The sequence below is a fragment of the Vipera ursinii genome, assembly GCF_947247035.1.
Source record: "Vipera ursinii genome assembly, chromosome: 6".
Lineage (NCBI taxonomy): Eukaryota > Metazoa > Chordata > Lepidosauria > Squamata > Viperidae > Vipera > Vipera ursinii.
Genome location: NC_139515.1, coordinates 86,984,792 through 87,006,598, shown reverse-complemented (window position 1 = coordinate 87,006,598; position 21,807 = coordinate 86,984,792). Strand labels below are relative to the sequence as shown.

Here is a 21,807-nt window from a genome sequence, read left to right as displayed (position 1 = left end):
GAAGGAAGGGCTGTGGTGGCGCAGTGGTCAAAATGCAGTATTGCAAGCTAACTCTGTCCACTGCCAACAGTTCGATCCTGACCGGTTCAGCTATTGCTACTGCCTGAGCAGGGGCTTGGACTAGAAGACCTCCAAGGTCCCTTCCAACTCTGTTATTCCGTTCAGATTGATTCTGGAGTGTTATGAACATTTTCACCAGGCAGAAATTTTAAAGCTTAATAGTGAAGACCTAGGTTTATGCACCAGTGAAAAGAATAGATACAGAAGACAATGACACCAGCCATGGGTAAGTTATAGGGCCATGCAAGAGAGGTCTATATAAGCCATTTGACTTACAGGTAGTCCTGGACTTACGACCGGTCTTGGAAACAGTGACCTGTGAGCTGTCCTCAAAGTTACGACCCATCCCACCACTCCTGCAGTCAAGGGACTGCAATGCAGGTGCTCAGCAATCTGCTGGCATTTGTGACGTCTGCAGTGTCATGCGGTCACATGAGTGAGATGTACGACCTTCCCAGCGGGCGTCTGACAAGCACAGTCAGTTGGGGAAGCCAGATTCGTTCAACTATTGCCTGATTCACTTAGGGCAGGGGTCTTTAAACTTGGCCCTTTGATGACTTGTGGACTTCAACGCCCAGAATTCCTCAGCCAGTGTGCACGTGTGCCTGGCTGAGGAATTCTGGGAGCTGAAGTCCACAAGTCATCAAAGGGCCAAGTTTGAAGACCCCTGACTTATGATCCCTTCATTCGCTTAAGGACCACCTGATTTGTTTAATGACTGCAGACTTCCTTCTTAACCACCACAGTAAAAATAGTCATAAAATCTGGGCCAGTCTCAGGACGATATGCTTAAGAACTGCATCACTTCATGACCCAAATTCTAATCCAAACTGTGGTTGTAAGGACGACCTGAAGTAAGTACGACCTAAAACATAATGAAGAATGGTTGCAGGACTTGGGTTTGGCCAGTCTAGAGAAAAAAAAGGACTGGGGGGAACATGGTAACAGTCTTCCAATATCTCAGGGGCTGCACCAAAGAGGAGGGAGTCAAGCTATTCTCCAAAACGCCCGAAGGCAGGACAAGAAGCAAGAGATGGGAACTCATCAAGGAGAGAAGCAACCTGGAATTAAGGAGAAACTTCCTAACAGTGAGGACAATAAACCAATGGAACAGCTTTGCCTTCAGAAATCATGGGCACTCCATCACCGGAGATTTTTAAGAAGAGACTGGACAGTCACTTGTCTGAGACGGTATAGGTTCTCCTGCTTGAACAGGGGGCTGGACTAGAAGACCTCCAAGGTCCCTTCCAGCTCTATTCTAATCTTGATTCTGAAGAAAGGTAAGAGGGAATGAAGAATGGCTACAACCCAGACAGCACGCTCAAAAACATTCGAAAAGACCCGTGGGTTTCCCTTTGCATGCTTAAAAAATATCTTCCTTATCCCAACAGTGAATAAGATTTGGAAGAAGCCACGAAAGTCTCATTCCTTAGGATGAAGTAATGAAACCAGCGTCTGAATAATAATGTTGTTTTCCTTACTTAACAGAGTGTGCGCAAAGCCAGGCAGACAGCAGAGGTGACCCTATTTGATCATCTGGATTAATATTTTTCAATCTTGACCACTTTTAAGATGTGTGGGCATCAGCTCCCAGAGTTGCCCACTTAGCACGCTGGCTGGGGAGTTCTGGGAGTTGAAGTCCACGCACCTTAAAGTTGTTAAGCACCTAACCCACGGGTCGGCAACCCGCGGCTCCGGAGCCGCATGTGGCTCTTTCAGCCATCTCCTGCGGCTCCCAGCCGCCCGGTGCGTGCGCACCTCTTCGAACGGGCAGTGGTGTGTGCGCACCTCTCCAAATGGAGAGTGGCACCGCCCATTTGGAGAGGTGCGCGTACACCTCTCCGAATGGGCGGAGGTGCACGCGCACCTCCCCAAACCTTTGAAGAGGTGCGCACGCACCTCCGCGCGAACGGGCGGCGGCGGCGCTGTTTGGGAAAGCTGCTGCAGCACGTTTGCAGCCTGCCAAAGGCGGTAGTTCTGCAAACGGGCCGTTGACGTCGCGCAACCAGGAACCAGTTCCATCACACATAAAAAAATGGCAACTGTGTGCATCCGCGCATGTGCAGGAAAAACCTGTTTTGCGCATGCACAAAGTTTTTTGCGCATGCGCGTGCATGGACGCACGCACACGGCTCCCACTTTTTTTTATGTATGATGGAACCGGTTCCCAGTGGCTCTTTTCCTTTTTCAGGTTGCCGACCCCTGATCTAACCAAAGAGAGAAGCAACCTAGAACTAAGGAGAAACTTCCTGACAGTGAGAACAATTAACCAGTGGAACAACCTGCCTCCAGAAGCGGTGAACGCTCCAACACTGGAAGGGTTTAAGAAGAGACTGGCCAGCCCTTTGTCTGAAATGGTATAGGATTTTCTGCCTGAGAGGGGGATGGACTAGATGACCTCCAAGGCCCCTTCCAATTATCATCATCATCATCATCATCATCATCATCATCATCATCATCATCATCATCTCTGTTATTCTGTTCCGTTATTCCGTCATTCCGTTAAGGCAGGGGTAGGCAACCTCGGCTCTTTTATGACTCATGGACTTCAACTCCCAGAATTCCTGAGCCAGCCATGCTGAGGGGAAAGGGAGAGGCTTCCAGGCTGAGCCATGCTGACTGAGGAATTCTGGGAGTTGAAGTCCATGAGTCATAAAAGAGCCAAGGTTGCCTACCCCTGCGTTAAGGTATCAGACTTGACAAGTAAGATGAGTCAATTATTTCAATTATTCAGCTGAATATTTCAATACGGAATATTCTACTCCCTGTGACGCTCTTTTCAAACCCTGGAGTGAGGTCTTCGGGCTGGTTCGCTAAATGAGTGGGTGTAAATCAAGGACGGCCTGTATTTCATAAACAACAACAACAAAAGTTAAAATCATGTATATAAATATGAACCGGCTGTCGAGCGTCCGAATGTAAATCAAGCGACCACGGGGGAATGCTGCAACGGTCGTTAAAAGTCTGAAAAACGGCCGTGCTGCAACGGTCGTTAAAAGTCTGAAAAACGGCCGTTAAGTCACTTTTTCCCGTGCCGCTGTAACTGCGAATGGTCACTAAAACAGACGGTTGCAAGTCAAGGAGTTACCTGCAACATTGTGGCTTGGAAGCTCTTGCAATGCGGAAAAGAGCCCAAATCTCAACCACCACCCCCAGTTCTTATTTCATAAACTTTCGTCGGTCTAAAAGGAAGGGTTGTTATTAGTCGAGCCAACGGGCGAAGGGTAATACCGGGGAGAGATTGGCGCTCACGGACGCGTTAACCGGGAGGAGGGGAGGGTGGGGAGGAGGCGGCGAAGCTCGTGCCGCCGACGCCAAGGAGGCCGAGGGCAGGCACTAACCGCTTAATGCAACAGAACATCTCAGATAATGGGATTCGCCGGATTAAACAGGAAAAGATGAAGTTATCGATAAGTATATTAAAGGAAGCCAAGGCGGAATGGTATTACAAAGGGAGACGGGGGTGGTGGTGGGGGGTGATTCTCCGCTGATGCTCTCTCTCTTCTGCTTCCAAACACTTTCCCGTCTCTGCAATGAAATTAGCCAGACACAAATGCAAACAGGATCAGAAAATTGGATTAGGGGCAATAAATACTAATAAAAAAATATATATATCTGGCCGGCTGCGCCTAGGCTCTCTCGCGCCGCCAGCTCCGAGGCGCTCCCTTCTCCTTCCACCTTTGAAGGCGAGGCACGTTCTTGGCTTCTTTGGGGTGGAATGAATGAAATAACAGCTTTACCCGTTCCCCAAATATTTGAGAGGGGTGGTGGGGTTAGGGTCCTCCGGAAGAAACAGAGCAGCAAACGCAAGGGGTGAAAAGACCGACCGACTCCCCAGGCTGTTGGCCGCTCTGGACGTAGCCAGACTGAAGTTGCCCAAAAGAGAATTTCAGCCTGCTAAAACGAGTGCTCCTTTTTAGTTGTCAGGCCTGGTGCTTCCTTCTTTGTATTTTATTTAAGTATATCCTAACTTTGGCTTTATCAATAATTCAAAGCAGCCAACAAACCTAATAGTTCTTCCTACTAAGAAGGAAGGGAGGGAGTGAAGGAGAGAAGAAGGAAGGAAGAGAGGGAGGGAGGGAAGGAAGGAAGGAGGGAAGGAGGGAGGGAGAGAAGAATGGAAGAGAGGGAGGGAAGGAAGGAAGGAAGGAAGGAAGGAAGGAAGGAAGGAAGGAAGGAAGGAAGGAAGGAAGGAAGGAGGGAGAGAAGAAGGAAGGGAGAGAGGGAGGGAGGGAAGGAAGGAGAGCGGGGTGAGTGAGGGAGGAAGGAGGGATAGAAGGGAGGGAGGAAGGGAGGAAAGGAAGGAGGGAGGGAGAGAAAAAGGAAGGAAGAGAGTGAGGGAGGAAGGCAAGGAAGGAGAGCGGGGAGAGCAAGGGAAGGAGGAAGGAAGGAGGGAGGAAGGGAGGGAGGGAGGGAAGGAAGGGAGGGAGGGAGAGAAGAAGGAAGGAAAGAGGGGAGAGAGAAGAAGGAAGGAAGGAAGGAAGGAAGGAAGGAAGGAAGGAAGGAAGGAAGGAAGGAAGGAAGGAAGGAAGGAAGGAGGATGGGTAACTGGCCCAAAGTCACCGGCCAGCTTTTACGCCTAAGACAAAACTAGAACTCACCGTCTCCTGGTGATGGGCCCAAAAAAATCACAAAGCCAGTTTTCGTGCCCAAGTTGAGATCAGAACTGACCGTCTCTTGGCGATTGCCACAAACTACCCACTTGTCTTTCACGTCTAAGGCAGGACTAGAATTCCCACTCTCCCAGTTCCTAGCCTGGTGCCTTCGCCACCAGACCAAAACGGTTAGACGAGTCCCTTTCACGGTCCGAAACAGTATTGATTCTTCGGACTCCTCACACGCACTAGTAGCCTTTATGTAGTAAGCTGGTACACCTTATCCAAGTTCCCTTCTCCCCTTCCTTTTCAACCCCGAGGAAATTACGCGCCCTTGGGTTGCTAATTTGAAAGCCCGGGCCTTCCTCTCCTGCCCGTGCACCTTCTCTCAAGGCTGTCCTCAAAGACGGAGAGGAAGGCGTCAGGTCCCTGAAGCTCATTTGCCACAAAGCTACTCTGGTTTTTTAGCCTGATGGCCTCCAAAAAGAAAAAAAGAAAAAAAGAAATACCAAAGGCCAAATTATATTCGCTGAAGTCTCTTGCGCACTCGTTGGTCTCCTCAGGACCCCAAATCCTTGACCCCTTTCTTTTTACGTGCCAATGTACACGGCCACCCTTTCACCCAAGGCCCCGGCGCCCCATCGCTCTTCTTCCCTTCGATCCAGGCGTCAGGGCCGATGCTAAATCTAGTCACCGGGGCTAATGGGTAGTGTAACTCTTATTTATTAATCAGCCCCCCCCCCCCGCAGTGTGTGATGAAGGTCATGTATTTACCGAGGCCAGCCCGCCAGATTAAAATGGGCGACCCCGGTCAATGTCAGCTCCCCTTTTTTTGCTTTTCTCCAGACGAGACATTTATTGCCTTCCGTTGAAGGAGACGGGATCGTGTGTCGCTGGGACCGTCAGGGTGAGGGTCTTCGGGGCAGCCCTTTAAATCAAAGGCATACCTGCTTTCGCTCAACTCAGGAGACACATTTACCGGAGAACGATGGATGGCTGGGGCTGCCACGCAACACGGGGTGGAAGGCAGACAAGCGTACACATCCAGAGTGGGCGGATAACCACGGAAGGAAAAAAAAAGTCACTCTAAGGATCCCAACATGAATTATGAATTCAATCGAAATTAAATCAAAATAAAAACGGTCTTTTTTAAAAAAAAATAGTGGGGTGTTTTTTTTTACTCTTGGAAGTTTTAATTTGTATGTACTGTTTCATATTTTGATATTTTATTGTAGACAGACCAGACCCTCTTTCAAGGAGATAAATGGTTCAGAAATACATGTGTGTATATATAGATGATAAATAAAAGAGGAGAGATGAGATGAGATATAGACAGACAGATAGATGATAGATAGATTATATAGATGAATAAGAGAGAGAGAGATGGGGGAGGTAGGTAGGTGGATGGATGGATGGGTGGATGGGTAGACAGACAGATAGATAGATAGATAGATAGATAGATAGATAGATAGATAGATAGATAGATAGATAGATAGATAGATAGATAGATGATTGATAGATAGATATGGGTAGTGTTCTGAACCAGCCCTCTTCTCGCAACCCCTAATTAAAGGAAGAGTCTGGAAAGCGTCCAAGGCTAAAAGGCTTCTGCCAAGATTTAATTACGCAGTTAACAAAAACACAAGAGCTTGTCTTCTCAAGCGGAAAAGTTGCTTTCAGCAACCAGCCCCTCCCCAAACACTTCTTTTATAGAGAGCTCAGGGCGTGGTCTCCCTGTGCCTCCTCCCGAGGAGTCCCATAGCCTTTCTTTGTTTGTCCCTGCTCGTCTGCCTCCTGCGTCGGGCGTCCTTGAACAGGGCCAGCTGTGGGTCATCATCCTCCGCACTCTCGGGCTCACACAGCTGAGAAGAGGTCCCCGGCTGAGGACTCTGCAAAGCCTCCAAATCATCATCAGCCGGTTCGTTTCCCTCCTCCCCCACATCTGAGTCCTCCGATACATCGGACCCAGCTGTCGGACCCACAGGCTGGCCCTGAGTCACAACACTATCCCGCACTGCAGGGCCCTTCCCCCGGGTCTGCCGATCCGGATGCGGTCGGGATGGGAACTGTTCGTGAAAAGCAGTCACCAACGCAGGGGCATGAACGGCGGTCGCGTCTTCCCATGTGAAGTCCTCCGGCCCGTACCCTTTCCACTCGATCAGGTACTGGAAGCGACCTTTCAGCCAGCGGGAATCCCTGATGCTGGCGACCTCGTACTCGGGGGTGCTGTCGCCATCACGAGGACCTGATGGGGGAGGTTCCGCTTGGCGAAGTGGACAAGCCGGTTGTTCGGGGACCAACAAGGACCGATGGAAGACGGGGTGCACGCGCAGGGAACGTGGCAGAGTTAAACGATAGGCGACCGGGTTGATGACGGCCTCGACTGGGAACGGTCCAAGGTAACGGTGGTCCAGCTTCCTCGCCGGCCGAGTGGATGGTAGGTTCCTGGTGGACAGCCAGACCCGATCCCCCACCGATAATGGAGGCGTATCCCTTCTCGACCGATCGGCGAACCTCTTGTAGTCGGCCTTGGCCTTCTCCAGCTGCCGTCGCACCAACCGATGGATCGCCTGTAACTCCGCCATGAATTCGTTCGCTGCCGGCTCCGGTGAGTCCACGGGAGAAAGGGGGAAAAACCGAGGGTGATAACCCACATTGGCCAAGAACGGTGTCATCTGCGTGGAGGTGTGCTGCGAGTTGTTAAAGGCAAACTCGGCTATGGCCAAATAGTCCACCCAATTGTCCTGCTGCAGGTTAACGTAGCAGCGCAGATACTGCTCTAAGATGCCGATGACCTTCTCGGTACCCCCGTCGGTCTGAGGATGATGCGCGGACGAGAGGCAAACCTTAATGTCCAACGCCCGCATCAACTCCTGCCAGAAGCGGGCTGTAAACTGGGCCCCCCTATCGGAGACGACTCTATCGGGAAGGCCGTGCAGCCGGAACACCTGTTGGATGAACATGCGACTAGTGGCGCGAGCTGACGGTAAGCCGCGACAGGGGATGAAGTGCGCCATCTTGGTCAACATGTCCACCACCACAAACACTGTCGTGAAGCCGGAGGATGGGGGTAGATCCGTCAGAAAGTCCATGGACACAGCCCCCCAGGGTCTCTTGGGCGTTGGCAAAGGCTGCAGTAAACCAGGCGGGGCCCCTGTCGCTGACTTGGCCTGCCGGCATGGGACGCAGGAGGTGACATAAGACTGGACATCGTGTCGGACTCGGGGCCACCAGAATGTACGGGAGACCAGGTTCAGAGTCTTGAACAGGCCAAAATGCCCCGCAGCCGGGTTATCATGACATTGGCTGAGGACGAGTCCCCTGAGTGGCCCTCCTGGAACATAGAGCCGGTCACGATAATACAGGAGTCCATCCGTGACCGACCAAGGCGAATCTGGCCCCACCTCTTCCTTCCGCTGAGCCACCCACGCCTCCTGCTGCTGCGCCTCCCGGATCCGAGCCCGTATATCCACCGGCTCCCGCACCGCAGCAAAAGACTCGACGGGGATCACGGTCCTGGGCGGAAGCTTGTCTTCCACTCGAGTGTACTCGGGCTTCCTGGACAGAGCATCCGCTCTCTGGTTGTGCCCGCTTGGTATGTACCGCACCCGGAAGTCAAACCTCGCAAAGAAGAGGGACCACCGGATCTGGCATTGGTTCAAATTCCGAGCGGTCTGCAGGCTTTCCAGATTCTTGTGGTCCGTCCGGACCTCGATTTGATGCCGCGCCCCCTCCAGATGATGCCTCCAAGCCTCGAACGCCGCCTTGATGGCCAGCAGCTCCTTCTCCCAGATGGTATAGTTGCGCTCCGAGGGATTCAATTTCCGAGAGTGATACGCGCAAGGGAAAAGGGTACCGTTGGGCGTCGCTGCCTGGAGTAACACGGCCCCAATGGCAATGTCGGAGGCGTCCGCCTCCATGACAAACGGCCGTTGCGGGTCAGGATGCTTCAAGATGGGCTCCTTCATGAAGGCGTCCTTCAAAGCTTGGAACGCCTGTTGTTCTGGGGTGTTCCACTGGAACCGAGTCTTCTTCTGCAGGAGCCGGGTGAGGGGGGCTGTCAAGGCAGCAAAGCCAGGGATGAATGTTCGATAGTAGTTGGCAAATCCAAGAAGTCGCTGAACATCCTTCACGCGACGCGGGGGTTGCCAACTCTGCAACGACTCAACTTTACTCGGTTCCATGGCGATGCCCTCAGGAGAAATGCGGTGACCCAAGAAATCGATGGTCACCTGGTAGAACTGGCACTTCTCCAACTTGGCAAACAGCCGATGTTTCCGGAGGCGCTGCAGGACCTGACGGAGATGCTGATGATGCGCTTCACGCGACGGGGAGTAAATCAGGATGTCGTCCAGGTAAATCACAACAAACTGGTCCAACAGATCCCGAAAGATGTCATTCATAAAATGCTGAAACACAGCGGGGGCGTTGGTCAGGCCAAACGGCATCACCGTGTACTCGAAATGTCCATAGCGAGTACCAAACGCCGTCTTCCACTCATCACCCGGCCGAACCCTGACGAGGTTGTAAGCTCCACGCAGGTCCAGTTTCGTGAAGATCTTAGCCTCCCGGAGTCGGTCCAAGAGCTCGGGGATGAGGGGCAGCGGGTAGCGGTTACGCACCGTGATAGCGTTGAGTTTCCGGTAGTCACAGCAAAGCCGTAACTCGCCCGACTTCTTTTTGACGAAGAGCACGGGCGCAGACACTGGCGAGGACGAGGGCCGGATGAATCCACGAGCCAAGTTCTTTGTCAGGAAGTCCCGCAATGCAGCCAACTCGGGCTCCGACATGGAGTACAAACGCCCCACTGGGAGAGGCGCATCAGGGACTAGGTCAATGGAGCAGTCGTAGGGCCTGTGCGGGGGTAATTGGTCCGCCTCTGACTCGCTGAACACGTCAGCAAAGTCGGACAGTTCGGGAGGCAAGGAAACCCCTGAGGAACCCTCCACCTGGCCGGCACAGATATGGCGGGTGTGGTCCAAGCACTGCAAACTTGGGAAGGTGACCAAGTTCTGAGACCAATAGATCTGTGGATCATGCGCCCGGAGCCACGCCAGTCCCAAGACCACGGGGAAGTGCAGATCCGAAGTGACGTAAAACTGAATGGCCTCCACATGGGTACTGATGGCCATACACACGGGTTGCGTGGCGGCCGTGATAGGCCCGGACAGGAGCACTCGACCATCGATGGTCTCCACAAGCATGGGCGGATCCACTGGACACTGGGGAACAGCCCATTTGGCCACAAAGGCCGAATCCATAAAGTTAGTGGTAGCCCCAGAGTCAATTAAGGCATGGACCGGAATCCCCTCTGGCTTGCCAGGAAGGATCAGTCGTGCCTCCAAAATCAAATGCCGTGGAGGTTCACAGGTACCGTCGGAACGGCGTCGCTCGGCGTGATCGTTGTGGGTCGCCCGATCTTTCACACCGTCTAGATCGGGCTCGGGCCGTTTCCCGATAGCAAAGCAGGGGACTTTCTCGGGGCAGGCTTGGTCACTGACGCCCGCTGACGCTTCTTCGGGCAAGAAGCAGCCAAATGTCCAGGGTCCCCACAGTAAAAACACAACCCCTCCGATCGTCGTCTGTCCATTTCCGTCACCGATAGACGGGACCTGGCGGCACCCAGCTCCATTGGCTCCTCCCTCTGGACTGGGGGCTCACGCACAACAGGGGCGGCAGGGGTCTGTGGGGTGGCACGGCGACTCTTACGCTGCTGCAGCCGGGCATCGATCCGCAGACAAAGATGGATCAGCCCATTCAGGTCTGAGGGAATGTCCACGCGGGCCAGCTCATCCAACATCTCCTCTGACAAGCCATCCTGAAAGGCATCCACGAGCGCAGCCTCATTCCAGGCGGAATCCTGGCTAAGCAGCCGGAAATCGCTGATATAGGCCTGTAAAGGGCGCTGACCCTGCCTCAAAGCTTTCAGGCGTCGGGTGGCGGTCTGCGCCTTAATCGGGTCCTCGTACATGAGGCGCATATGGTCACAAAACCCCCCAAAGTTATCCAACAAAGGGCTAGGCTGTGCCAACAGAGGCGTGCCCCAACGAGCTGCATCTCCCGACAGAAGGCTCAACACGAATCCCACCTTATCTCGGTCAGTGGGGAAATCAGCTGCTCTCACGCTGATATAAAGCTGGCATTGTCCCAGGAAGGCAGGAAACAGTTCTGGTTTACCAGCAAATTTATCCGGCATAGCTATCTGACATTTCCTCCTGGGTGGGGGGGCAGCATGTACCTGAGCCTGCAGTTGTGCCACCTGAGTGGCCAGCAAGGTGAGTTGCTGGTTGAGCTGGACATTCTCGGCAAGAAGCTGCTCCATCGTAGTATTAAAGGGGTGGGGTGGCTGAAAGCAAACTGTTCTGAACCAGCCCTCTTCTCGCAACCCCTAATTAAAGGAAGAGTCTGGAAAGCGTCCAAGGCTAAAAGGCTTCTGCCAAGATTTAATTACGCAGTTAACAAAAACACAAGAGCTTGTCTTCTCAAGCGGAAAAGTTGCTTTCAGCAACCAGCCCCTCCCCAAACACTTCTTTTATAGAGAGCTCAGGGCGTGGTCTCCCTGTGCCTCCTCCCGAGGAGTCCCATAGCCTTTCTTTGTTTGTCCCTGCTCGTCTGCCTCCTGCGTCGGGCGTCCTTGAACAGGGCCAGCTGTGGGTCATCATCCTCCGCACTCTCGGGCTCACACAGCTGAGAAGAGGTCCCCGGCTGAGGACTCTGCAAAGCCTCCAAATCATCATCAGCCGGTTCGTTTCCCTCCTCCCCCACATCTGAGTCCTCCGATACATCGGACCCGGCTGTCGGACCCACAGGCTGGCCCTGAGTCACAACAGGTAGATAGATAGATAGATGATAGATAGATAGATATGGGTATAGATAGATAGATAGATAGATAGATAGATAGATAGATAGATAGACAGACAGACGGATGGAGAGATAGAAATAGATGACAGATATATAGATGATAGACGAGATAGATCACGGGTGTCAAACTCAATTTCATTGAGGGCCGCATCAGCATTGCAGTTGCCCTCAGGGGGACGGGTGGGTATGGCCAGGGTGGGTGTGGCCTACTGGGTGGGCGTGGCTAGAGTGCGTATGGCCTACTGGGTGGGCGTGGCCAGCTCTACATCGTTGGCATCAAGGGTGCCTATGGGGTCCTGGGCAGGAGTGGGACAGATCTGAGGGTCTCTGGCAGAAGGAGGGTCTCTGGGCCAGGGCCAAGGCAGTGGGGGCCGTTCCCTCACTGTTTCCAGGATGGCTTCACGGGCCGCATGAAACCACTTCGTGGGCCGGATCTGGCCCCCGGGCCTTGTGTTTGACATGTCTGAGGTAGATAATAGAAGATGGATAGAATAGATAGATAGAATAGATAGATAGATAGATAGATAGATAGATAGATAGATAGATAGATAGATAGATAGATAGATAGATAGACAGACAGACAGACAGACAGACAGACAGACAGACAGACAGACAGACAGACTGATGGTAGATATGTATAAATACAACTGGATGGATAGAATAGATGGATGATAAAGATAGATAAAATGAATAGGTGGATGGAATAGATGGAGGAGAGAATAGCTAGCTAGATGATAGACAAATAGATGTAGATAAAATGCATAGATAGATAGATAGATAGATAGATAGATAGATAGATAGACAGACAGACAGACAAGCAGACAGACAGACAGACAGACTCTGAACTACAAATATTGAGAAATATATATACCACAAAGTCCCCTCCTAGAAGGTAACCAAGGTAACCAGGAAAGCAGGTCATGGAGAGGATGTGTAGTGTCCCAGAAAAATCCTGCAGACCTTACTCAAGCATCACTTACATGCCCTGTCCTGGACAAAAGGAGGGAAATGAGTGGGTGAATATAAAGAAAGATTGCTGGAATTGGGCATGTCCAGTTTAATGAAGAGAAGGATGAGGGGGGGACATGATAGCAGTCTTCTAATGTCTCAGGGTCTGCCCCAAAGAAGAGGCAGTCAAGCTATTCTCCAAAGTACCTGAAACCAGGACAAGAAGCAATGGATGGAAACTCGTCAAGGAGAGAAGCAACCTGGAACTACGGAGAAACTTCCTGACAGTGAGGACAATTAACCGGTGGAACAACCTGCCTCCAGAAGCGGTGAATGCTCCAACACTGGAGGTTTTTAAGAAGAGACTGGACAGCCATTTGTCTGAAATGTTATAAGGTTTCCTGCCTGAGCAGGGGGGTTGGACTAGATGACCTCCAAGGTCCCTTCCAACTCTGTTATTGAATAACGCAATAGAAGAAGGGGATGACAGAGAAGGAGGTGGCTGGATGGAGTCACTGAAGCAGGAGGCGTGAGCTTAAATGGACTCCAGAAGATGGTAGAGGACAGGAAGGCCTGGAGGAACGTTGTCCATAGGGTCACGATGTGTTGGACACGGCTTTGCAGTTAACAACAACAACGCAACTTATTTGTTAGCACCGGCATTACCCTGGCTAGCAGGACGCACCATCGTCTCACACACAAGTGGCGCCTAGGGCAGCCTTCCAAATCATTGTTACTGAACGTAGTCCTGGCACATTGAGACAGAACGTCCCGCTGATAACTTGGGAATGCTCATTTCCGCACCTTTGAAGCGGGTCCCGACAGCCCGCTGCCAACGCGCATTTCCTCTTCATCCAGCTCCACGCAAGTGCCAGCCGCTGTCAAGATGCCTTTGCATCTTTGCTCCGGCTTCTGGGGGGGGGGGGAAAGGTTTCCTTCCTTACATTCATAAGTCTTCCCAGAATTAATCATGGCACATTAGAAGCAGCTGGAGTGTTTTGAGTGATAATGAAACCTGTAACAAGCCATCTTCAGACGTCTTGGCCAAACAATGAGGGAATTAAAATTTCAATTTAAATGCAGGGGTTGGAAACACGCTTCAGTGGCAAAATTACTTCAATTAATGTGAGTGGAATACAAAGGACAGGCTGCAGAAATGCGATGCGGCTCCAGAAATTAGGCCATTACCGTGTTTGCATCCAGGCGCACAATGCCTCCAAAGGTCTAATTTCAACAGCACCTATCACAAAGATACAGACGACAATATTTATCACTCCTCCCATTTCTCAGGAGACAGATCGCTTGCCTTCCTGGAATCCTTTTTTTTTGGGGGGGGGGGCTGGACTTTCGATAAGCCAACAGCTGTTTGCCTTGAGGACAAAGAACAAGGAGATCCAAAAGAAAAGAAAAAAAGGAAAAAAAACCCACACACATTATGCATCCCTGACAGTTTAATAATTATTTTATACAATTGAGACAATGAAAAACAATAGAGTCGCCCAGAAGCAAGGACCCAATTACGGCTTCATTCTGATATGAAGCCAGAAAGAGGCTTAAGAAGGTTGAACTTAAAAGAGCTCCCGTCTAGATCATCTACAACAGGAAGGATTTAAAAAGAGAGGAGATCGCAGACTCCAAAGGGATTATTATTATTATTATTATTATTTTGCACAGGATCTTTGTAGCTCAGGGTTGAAATCGAGGGTCCCGAATGCTCTCTGAGCTGGGTTGCTTTCTTGCAGATGTTTCATGACCCAACTAAGGAGTGTCATCAGTGTTAGGAGGGAGTATGATGTGGGAGTATCTAGAAAGGAGTGGGGTTTGTGGGGAGGAGGAGGAGGAGGAGGAGGAGGAGGAGGAAGAAGAAGATAAACGGACAGTGGGGTCCTCGGTGGTATCAGAGCTTCATTTTTTTTCTTGCAGATGTTTCATGACTCAACTAGGTAACATCATCAGTGCTAGAAAGGAGAGTGTTTTGTGGAAAGGAGGAGGAGGAGAAGGAGGAGAGAGAGAGAGAGAGAATGAAGAGAAAGAAGGAGGAAGAGAAGGTGGAGAATTGTGGCTTCCTTGGTGCTCTCTGAGCTGGGTGGTTTCCTTGCAGACGTTTCATGACCCAACTAGGTAACATCATCAGTGCTAGAAAGGAGAGGATTTTGTGGAAAAGAGGAGGAGGAGAGGAAGAAAGAGAGAATGAAGGGAAAGAAGGAGGAAGAGAAGGTGGAGAATTGTGGCTTCCTTGGTGCTCTCTGAGCTTGGCGGTTTCCTTGCAGACGTTTCGTGACCCAACTAGGGAACATCATCAGTGCTAGAAGGGGGTGGGGTTTGTTGGTGGGAGGAGGAGGAGGAGGAGGAGGAGGAGGAGACGAGGACTGTGGGGTCCTTGGTGCTCTCTGAGCTTGGCTGTTTTCTTGCCAGGTTTGTTGAGAAGAAAGGACAGAGTTAGAAAAATTACAACCCTTGAATGATTTCCCCTTTAAAAAATGTTCACCCAAAAGGAGAGCATAGATATTTGTTCTTCACCGTCTTTCTAAGAATCAAGACAGGGCTGTTGGCAAAGGAGCTTGCGGATGGTTGCTGACATAGCCATGGCCTATAATTTTATCAGCCCTTGGGGGATGAACGATTGCATCCACCTTCCGGGATGTATAAGGTGACCTGTGTGTAATCACACTGTCACACCAACGACATGACTTGTGTCTGACGTCCTGATCTGACCCATCCATATGACGTGGTCACAGACGATGCCTGTGTGGTCCTTTCAATATCATCTTGGCTTGTAAGGGATGCTAGCGCGGGGGACTGCATTTCTATAAGCCCCAGAATTTCCACTTTCCATCTATCTATTGCGCTAAAAAGAAAGAAAGAAATATGAGATAGTAGAGATAAAGAGAAAAAAGAGAGGGAGTGCTCAATGTTGAAATAAAGAGAAATTTGGGTTGCTAAATTTAAGATATTTGGAAATTACCAGAAAATAAGAGTATCATATTTATTATTAACTAGTCAGTGTAAGATGGTGAGAATTCTGAACATTAGATCTTGGGATGAATTGTGATAAAGGGGAATTGGGGATTATTTAAAATTTGGAAATTATAAACATTAAACGTGAAATTTAAATATTAGTGGGAAATTTTAAAAAATGGGGAACAATAAACCAGGACACTGATGGTCTAAACAGACTGAATGTTAAAACAACTAGGATATGTCTAAACTAAAAACTGTTGATGAATGTAAGGAAGTTATTTTTTTTATTTAATTGATAGAATAAGAATTGTATTAATTTAAATGTGAGACAGTAAATGCCAAGGGGGAAAGAGAGGAAACATTTAATGTAATAGTTTGAGACCTGTACTACAGATATTTGTAGGTTATTGAATTATTGACCGACTCAGCCGCCATGTTGCTTTTCAAATATTTAAATGTAAAATTAGAAAATCAATACAATTTTCTGAAGAAGAAGAAGAAGAAGAAGAAGAAGAAGAGGAGGAGGAAGAGGAAGAAGAAGAAGAAGAAGAAGAAGAAGAAGAAGAAGAAGAAGAAGAGGAGGAGGAGGAGGAAGAGGAAGAAGAAGAAGAAGAAGAAGAAGAAGAAGAAGAAGAAGAAGAAGAAGAAGAAGAAGAAGAAGAGGAGGAGGAGGAGGAGGAGGAGGAGGAGGAGGAGGAGGAGGAGGAGGAGGAGGAGGAAACCAATCACAAGACTGTCGTGTTTTCCTTTCCGTGAAGAAGGAACCCAAAACCCGGTATGTCTGTGGAGATTCTCTGCCAGCCAGCTCAGGGTTGTCCCAAAGATGCTTTTTTTTTTTGAAAAAGGCAACTGGACTTTCTTGGTTTTTCCCTTGGGAAAAATATTTCTATGGGATGATAAGCGAAGGGTTTTGACAGAGAAAACAACAACAACAAGAAAGTCCTGTTACTTTTTTGAAAAGAAAAAAAAAAGCACCTTTGGGCCAGAACGTGGAACTTAAGGTAGGGACGCTCACACAACGTACTTACCTGGGTCATAATGGGGGAGAGAGAGTGCCTTCAACATACCAAGGAGATTGTTAATCATGGGTGTTAATCACGGCTTCTCCGGGTGTTGACTGCTGGTGAGGAGATCCCACTAACACTGTCAAGCCGTTGGTATATAAACAGAGGGCAAACAACCCCCCTCCCCTCCTAGCACTGATGATGCTACTTAGTTGGGTCATGAAACGTCTGCAAGGAAACAAGCTCAGAGAACAATAAGGACCCCACAGTCGTCGTCGTCCTCCTCCTCCTCCTCCTCCTCCTCCTCCTCCTCCTCCTCCTCCTCCTCTTCTTCTTCTTCTTCTTCTTCTTCTTCTTCTTCTTCTTCTTCTTCTTCTTCTTCTTCTTCTTCTTCTTCTCCCTCCTCCTCCTCCTCCTCTCCACAAGCCCCCCCTCCCTTCTAGCACTGATGATGTTCCCTATTTAGGTCATGAAAAGTCTGCAAGAAAACCACCAAGCTCAGAGAGCATCCAATAATAATAATAATAATAATAATAATAATAATAATAATAATAATAATAATAATAATAATAATAATAATAATAATAATAATAAAAACCTTTATTGTCAAATTACAACTATGTGTACATTGAGATTAGCTGAGCCTCCCCCCGTGCTCCCTCCCCCCAACACACAGTGACAACAAACCCTCCATCCCACCACACCATGTGAACCAACCACACCACACACCAGCCTCCCAAGTCAATTCTGCATAAGTTCACAGAGATTATTTCCCATTCAAAAGCCTAACAGCCCACGGATAAAAGCTATTTTTCAGCCTGTTGGTACGGCTGGCTATACTCCTGTATCTCCTACCCGATGGTGGGAGAGTAAAGAGATACCGTCCAGGGTGTGAGTCATCCCTGAGAATCTTCCTCACTCTTCCAAGGCAACGAGCCCTGGCGAGGTCATCCAGTGGTGTCAGGGGACAGCCCACAATGTCTTGTGCTGTGCTCACCACCCTCTGTAATACTTTCCTGTCCGTGACTGTCAGACCAGCATACCAAACCACAATACCATACGAGAGGACGCTCTCTATAGTAGACCGGTAAAAGAGGGTCATTAGCCGTTGTTCTACCCTGTTCTTCCGCAAGACCCTGAGAAAGTGAAGTCTCTGTTGGGCCTTTCTGGCCACCTGGGTAGTGTTAACTTTCCAGGTCAGATCTTCGCAGAGGTAGACGCCCAGAAATTTAAAGGAGGAAACTCTCTCCACATAGTCCTCCCCGATGTAAAGTGGGGCAGGTTCCTCCTTTTTTCTCCGGAAGTCTAACACCATCTCTTTCGTCTTGGCGATGTTCAGGTGGATCTCAGGATCCCAGGATCTCACAGTCCTCCTCCTCCTCCTCCTCCTCCTCCTCCTCCTCTCCACAGTCCCCCCTCCCTTCTAGCCCTGACGATGTTACCTAGATTGGGTATGTATGAGAGAACTTTGAGACGCAGGTAGAAAGCGACAGGAGAGCAGTACTAAGATGAGGCAGATGTGTCCACCGTTAAGGGGCTGCTCCAAAATGGAAACTAAGGAAGAAATGACATACTGTACGGAAAAGGCTATTTAAAAGGAAGCTTCCCAAGCTGTTAAAAAAAAAGAAAAGAAAAAAAGAAAAAGACGCCAAGAAGGCAGACAAGACAGCCGAAGGTTTCCTGGGGGGAGTGGGGGGGGGGGGTTTGAGGAAATGAGATGTTGGGAGAGAAGAGGAACAGGGGCGAAAGGTGGAAGCAAGAGGCAAGATAGGAGAGGACAGGAATTGGAGGTTAAAGACAGGAGGCCAAAGTCATGGGCGCTTTCAAAGCACCCAGAGAGGTTAATAGAGTGAAGGGTTTTTTTGTTTTTTTTTTAAAAAGGGAGTGAGTGACAGAAGAGCAACAGAGAGACAGGCAAGGAGAACAATGCAGCCTGCCAGCAAACGGCAGAGGTAATTACTCCGGTCCTGATAGCCGGATCTAGCGGACGGAGAATGTGACAGCTGTCCCTCAAGAGAGGGGGGGTGGGGGGTGGGGCCTCCTTACCAGCATATCCGTGGCCATCAGGTAGTGCTTGCTGCCTGTGTATTGCTGCAGCTTCTGCGGCACCTGCTTGATGTTCTCGATCTCGTCCAGCAGATTCAAGACGTGCTTGTGCTCAATCCCTTCGATCCACAGCTTGCGCAGTTCGTCCCGCTTGCAGTGCAGGAGCATTTTGCAGGAAACCAGGTTCTCCTTGACCTGCGGGAGGGGAAACGCAAAGCGCTTGAGGGGCTGCCACAAAGAAGACCGGGTGGGGGGGGTGGGGGGGGGTGGGGGTAAGGTCAATTAATTTTTTTGCAAAGCGCCCTAGGGTGGGGCGAGAAGCAAAGGATGGAAACAAATCAAGGAGAGAAGCGACCTGGAACTAAGGAGACATTTCCTGACGGAACAATTAACCAAGGGAACAGCTTGCCACCAGAAATTGTGGGTGCTCCAACATTGGAAGTTTGTAAGAGGAGACTGGACAGCCATTTGTCTGAAATGCTAGAGGGGGTTGTAGCAGGGGGTTGGACTAGATGACCTCCAAGGTCCCTTCCAATTCTATTATTATTATTATTATTATTATTATTATTATTATTATTATTATTATTATTATTATTATTATTATTATTATTATTATTAGTGCTTTTTTTGTAAAAGAAAAAGGTGCCGGAACTCACACATGTCATACAACCTGCCTTGCCTACCCTACAAGGTTCCATCCAAAAAAGGTGCCGGAACTCCGTTCTGAGCGTTCTATGAGAAAAAAAGCCCTGATGATGATGATGATGATGATGATGATGATGATTATTATTATTATTATTATTATTATTATTATTATTATTATTATTATTATTTAAATCTTTTATTCATTAAACATGAAACTCGGTCAACAGAACACTCAAATGGACTGGCACCAATGGTTGACACGGGTTGTTGCCGGCATCCTAGGTATCAACCAGGTCTCTCCTTAAAATGTAAGATGTTCCGAGTAGCACAGTTTTTTTGTAGCTTTGCTGGAGTTATTGCAGGAAGCTGCAATTTCTTGATGTGTTTTGCAAAGTTTTTGGACATGGTTCCCACTGCCCCGATGACAATGGGGATCACTGTTGCGCGTTTCATCCATAATTGTGCAGTTTCGATGGCCAGGTTGCGGTATTTCGGAATTTTTCCCCAGTTCTTTTTCTTTTACTCTGGCATCTCTTGGTACAGCGACATCAATCAACTGTACAATGGCGATATCTGGCGTGTTGCGTTCCAAATGGCGATCTTGTCTGTATTCGGGAGTCCCACAATCATCATCATCATCATCATATTACCTCCAAGGTAATATGAGTTCTTGACGTACGACCAAATTTCTGATGATAAGCAAGAGAATGGTTAAGTGAGCGTGACCCCATTTTACAAATAGAGCTGGAAGGGACCCTGGAGGTCTTCTAGTCCAGCCCCCTGCTTAAGCAGGAGACCCTATACCATTTCAGAGAGATGGCTGTCCAGTCTCTCCTTGAAAACCTCCAGTGTGGGAGCATCCACAACTTCTGTCTGTCTGTCTGTCTGTCTACCTACCTATCTATCTACCTATCTATCAATCTATTTAATCAGAATAGAGGTGGAAGGGACCTTGGAGGTCTTCCGGTCCAACCCCCTGCTCAGGCAGGAGATAGGGTTTCCTACCTGAGCAGGGGGTCGGACTAGATGACCTCCAAGGTCCCTTCCAACTTCTTCTTCTTCTTCTTCTTCTTCTTCTTCTTCTTCTTCTTCTTCTTCTTCTTCTTCTTCTTCTTCTTCTTATTATTATTATTATTATTATTATTATTATTATTATTATTATTATTGATCCTCTCCCATTCAAGACAAGTGGCTGTCCGTTCTCTTCATTAAAAAGCTCCAGCGTGGGAGCGTCCGTCACTTTCGGAGGCAAATCGTTCTGCTGTTAGGAAATTTCTCCTTGCTTCTAGGTTGCTTCTCTCCTTTGACTAGTTTAGGATCCCCAATGACAAAGGGGGAAACACCGAACCATCAGCCAGGAGAGTCAGTTGTACCATAACGCTGCTGGAGGGAAAGGAGCACAAAATCCTTTAAAAAATATATATATCAATTTCACAGCAGTTGAGGTCGTGAGTCTCCAAACCAGAAAGAGTTGAGTTCTGACGAAGAGACTAAAAGCCAAGAAGTGGGACCCGGCTATCACTTAACTCCAAATCTATTCTGCTAATTTTGGCTGGGCTGCCTGGAACACCTCTTAACGTAATTTAAAAAAAACAACACAGCGCACAAGGTGGTTAATGGCTTTTCTCGCTGTTGTCTTGTCTCGAACACTAACTGCCTCCTTTCCCCACCTCTCACTTTTTAAACAGCGGCACCGCAGACAGGGAACACCCCCTGGCGAGGTTGTTATCAGTGGCAAAACATTGTGCTTGAAGCACACATCCAGAGATGTTTTAATATTCAAAAACACGGTTGTCGGGGTTTTTCCCCCCCAAAAAAAAAACAAGGAAAAAGAGAAACCACCGATCTTGTACAGTTCCGCGTTGCTGCTGTGAACGCCGGCAAAGACACCGAAAGGTAGCGACAACAAAACTCCAGAGTCTTTCCTTACCTGCGACAAGATCCCCCCCAAAAATATCACACAATATTACGGTAGTTCCGGAGCTCGGAAAGATAATGCAGTCCCGTAAGACAGATGCAACAGCTTTTGAGATGGTGGGAAATTTAGGAGGCGCTTCGTTATATATTTATTACATTGAGTCGCTATGGGTAGTAGAGAGATAGGTGGTGTATCAATTTAATTAATAAATAAAATATGCAGCAATGCTATTGGGGGGGGACAGGACAAAAACATCCCTTCTAAAACAGTTGCTTGGATAAGCAGGAAGTTGCTGTCCCATCATTAAGGCAAGACAAATCTATGAAACGGGACACAGCTATCCAAATATCCAGGGATTGTTGTTGTTAGCTGCGAAGTTGTGTCCGACCCATCGCGACCCTATGCACAACGTTCCTCCAGGCCTTCCTGTCCTCCACCATCTTCTGGAGTCCATTTAAGCTCACGCCTGCTGCTTCAGTGACTCCGTCCAGCCACCTCCTTCTCTGTTGTCCCCTTCTTCTATTGCCCTCGATCTTTCCCAGCATGAGGCTCTTCTCCAGTGAGTCCTTCCTTCTCATTAGGTGGCCAAAGGATTTGAGTTTCCACTTCAGGATCTGGCCTTCTAAAGAGCAGTCAGGGTTGATCTCCTCTGGGACTGACCGGTTTGATCGCCTTGCAGTCCAAGGGACTCGCAGGAGTCTTCTCCAGCACCAGAGTTCAAAGGCCTCAATTCTTTGGCGCTCAGCCTTTCTTATGGTCCAAATTTCAC

At 49.1% G+C, this 21,807-nt stretch overlaps 2 protein-coding genes across 12 annotated transcripts in view; one reads left to right on the top strand and one right to left on the bottom strand.

Annotated features, from left to right (window-relative positions):
• EXOC4 (exocyst complex component 4) overlaps nt 1–21,807 on the bottom strand; it is a 733,833-nt gene that overhangs the window by 653,302 nt on the left and 58,724 nt on the right. For all 11 annotated transcript variants that reach the window (XR_014492900.1, XR_014492901.1, XR_014492902.1 and 8 more), the window contains one exon: nt 18,476–18,670. Coding sequence is in view for 7 of the 11 variants with exons in the window: in XM_083366085.1 (XP_083222211.1) it covers nt 18,476–18,670 (195 nt within the window). In the remaining 4 variants the exon portion in view is untranslated. The remainder of the gene's footprint in view (nt 1–18,475; nt 18,671–21,807) is intronic.
• Nucleotides 1–21,807, top strand: part of LOC310642411 (uncharacterized protein) — a 155,232-nt gene that overhangs the window by 111,033 nt on the left and 22,392 nt on the right. The window lies entirely within an intron of this gene.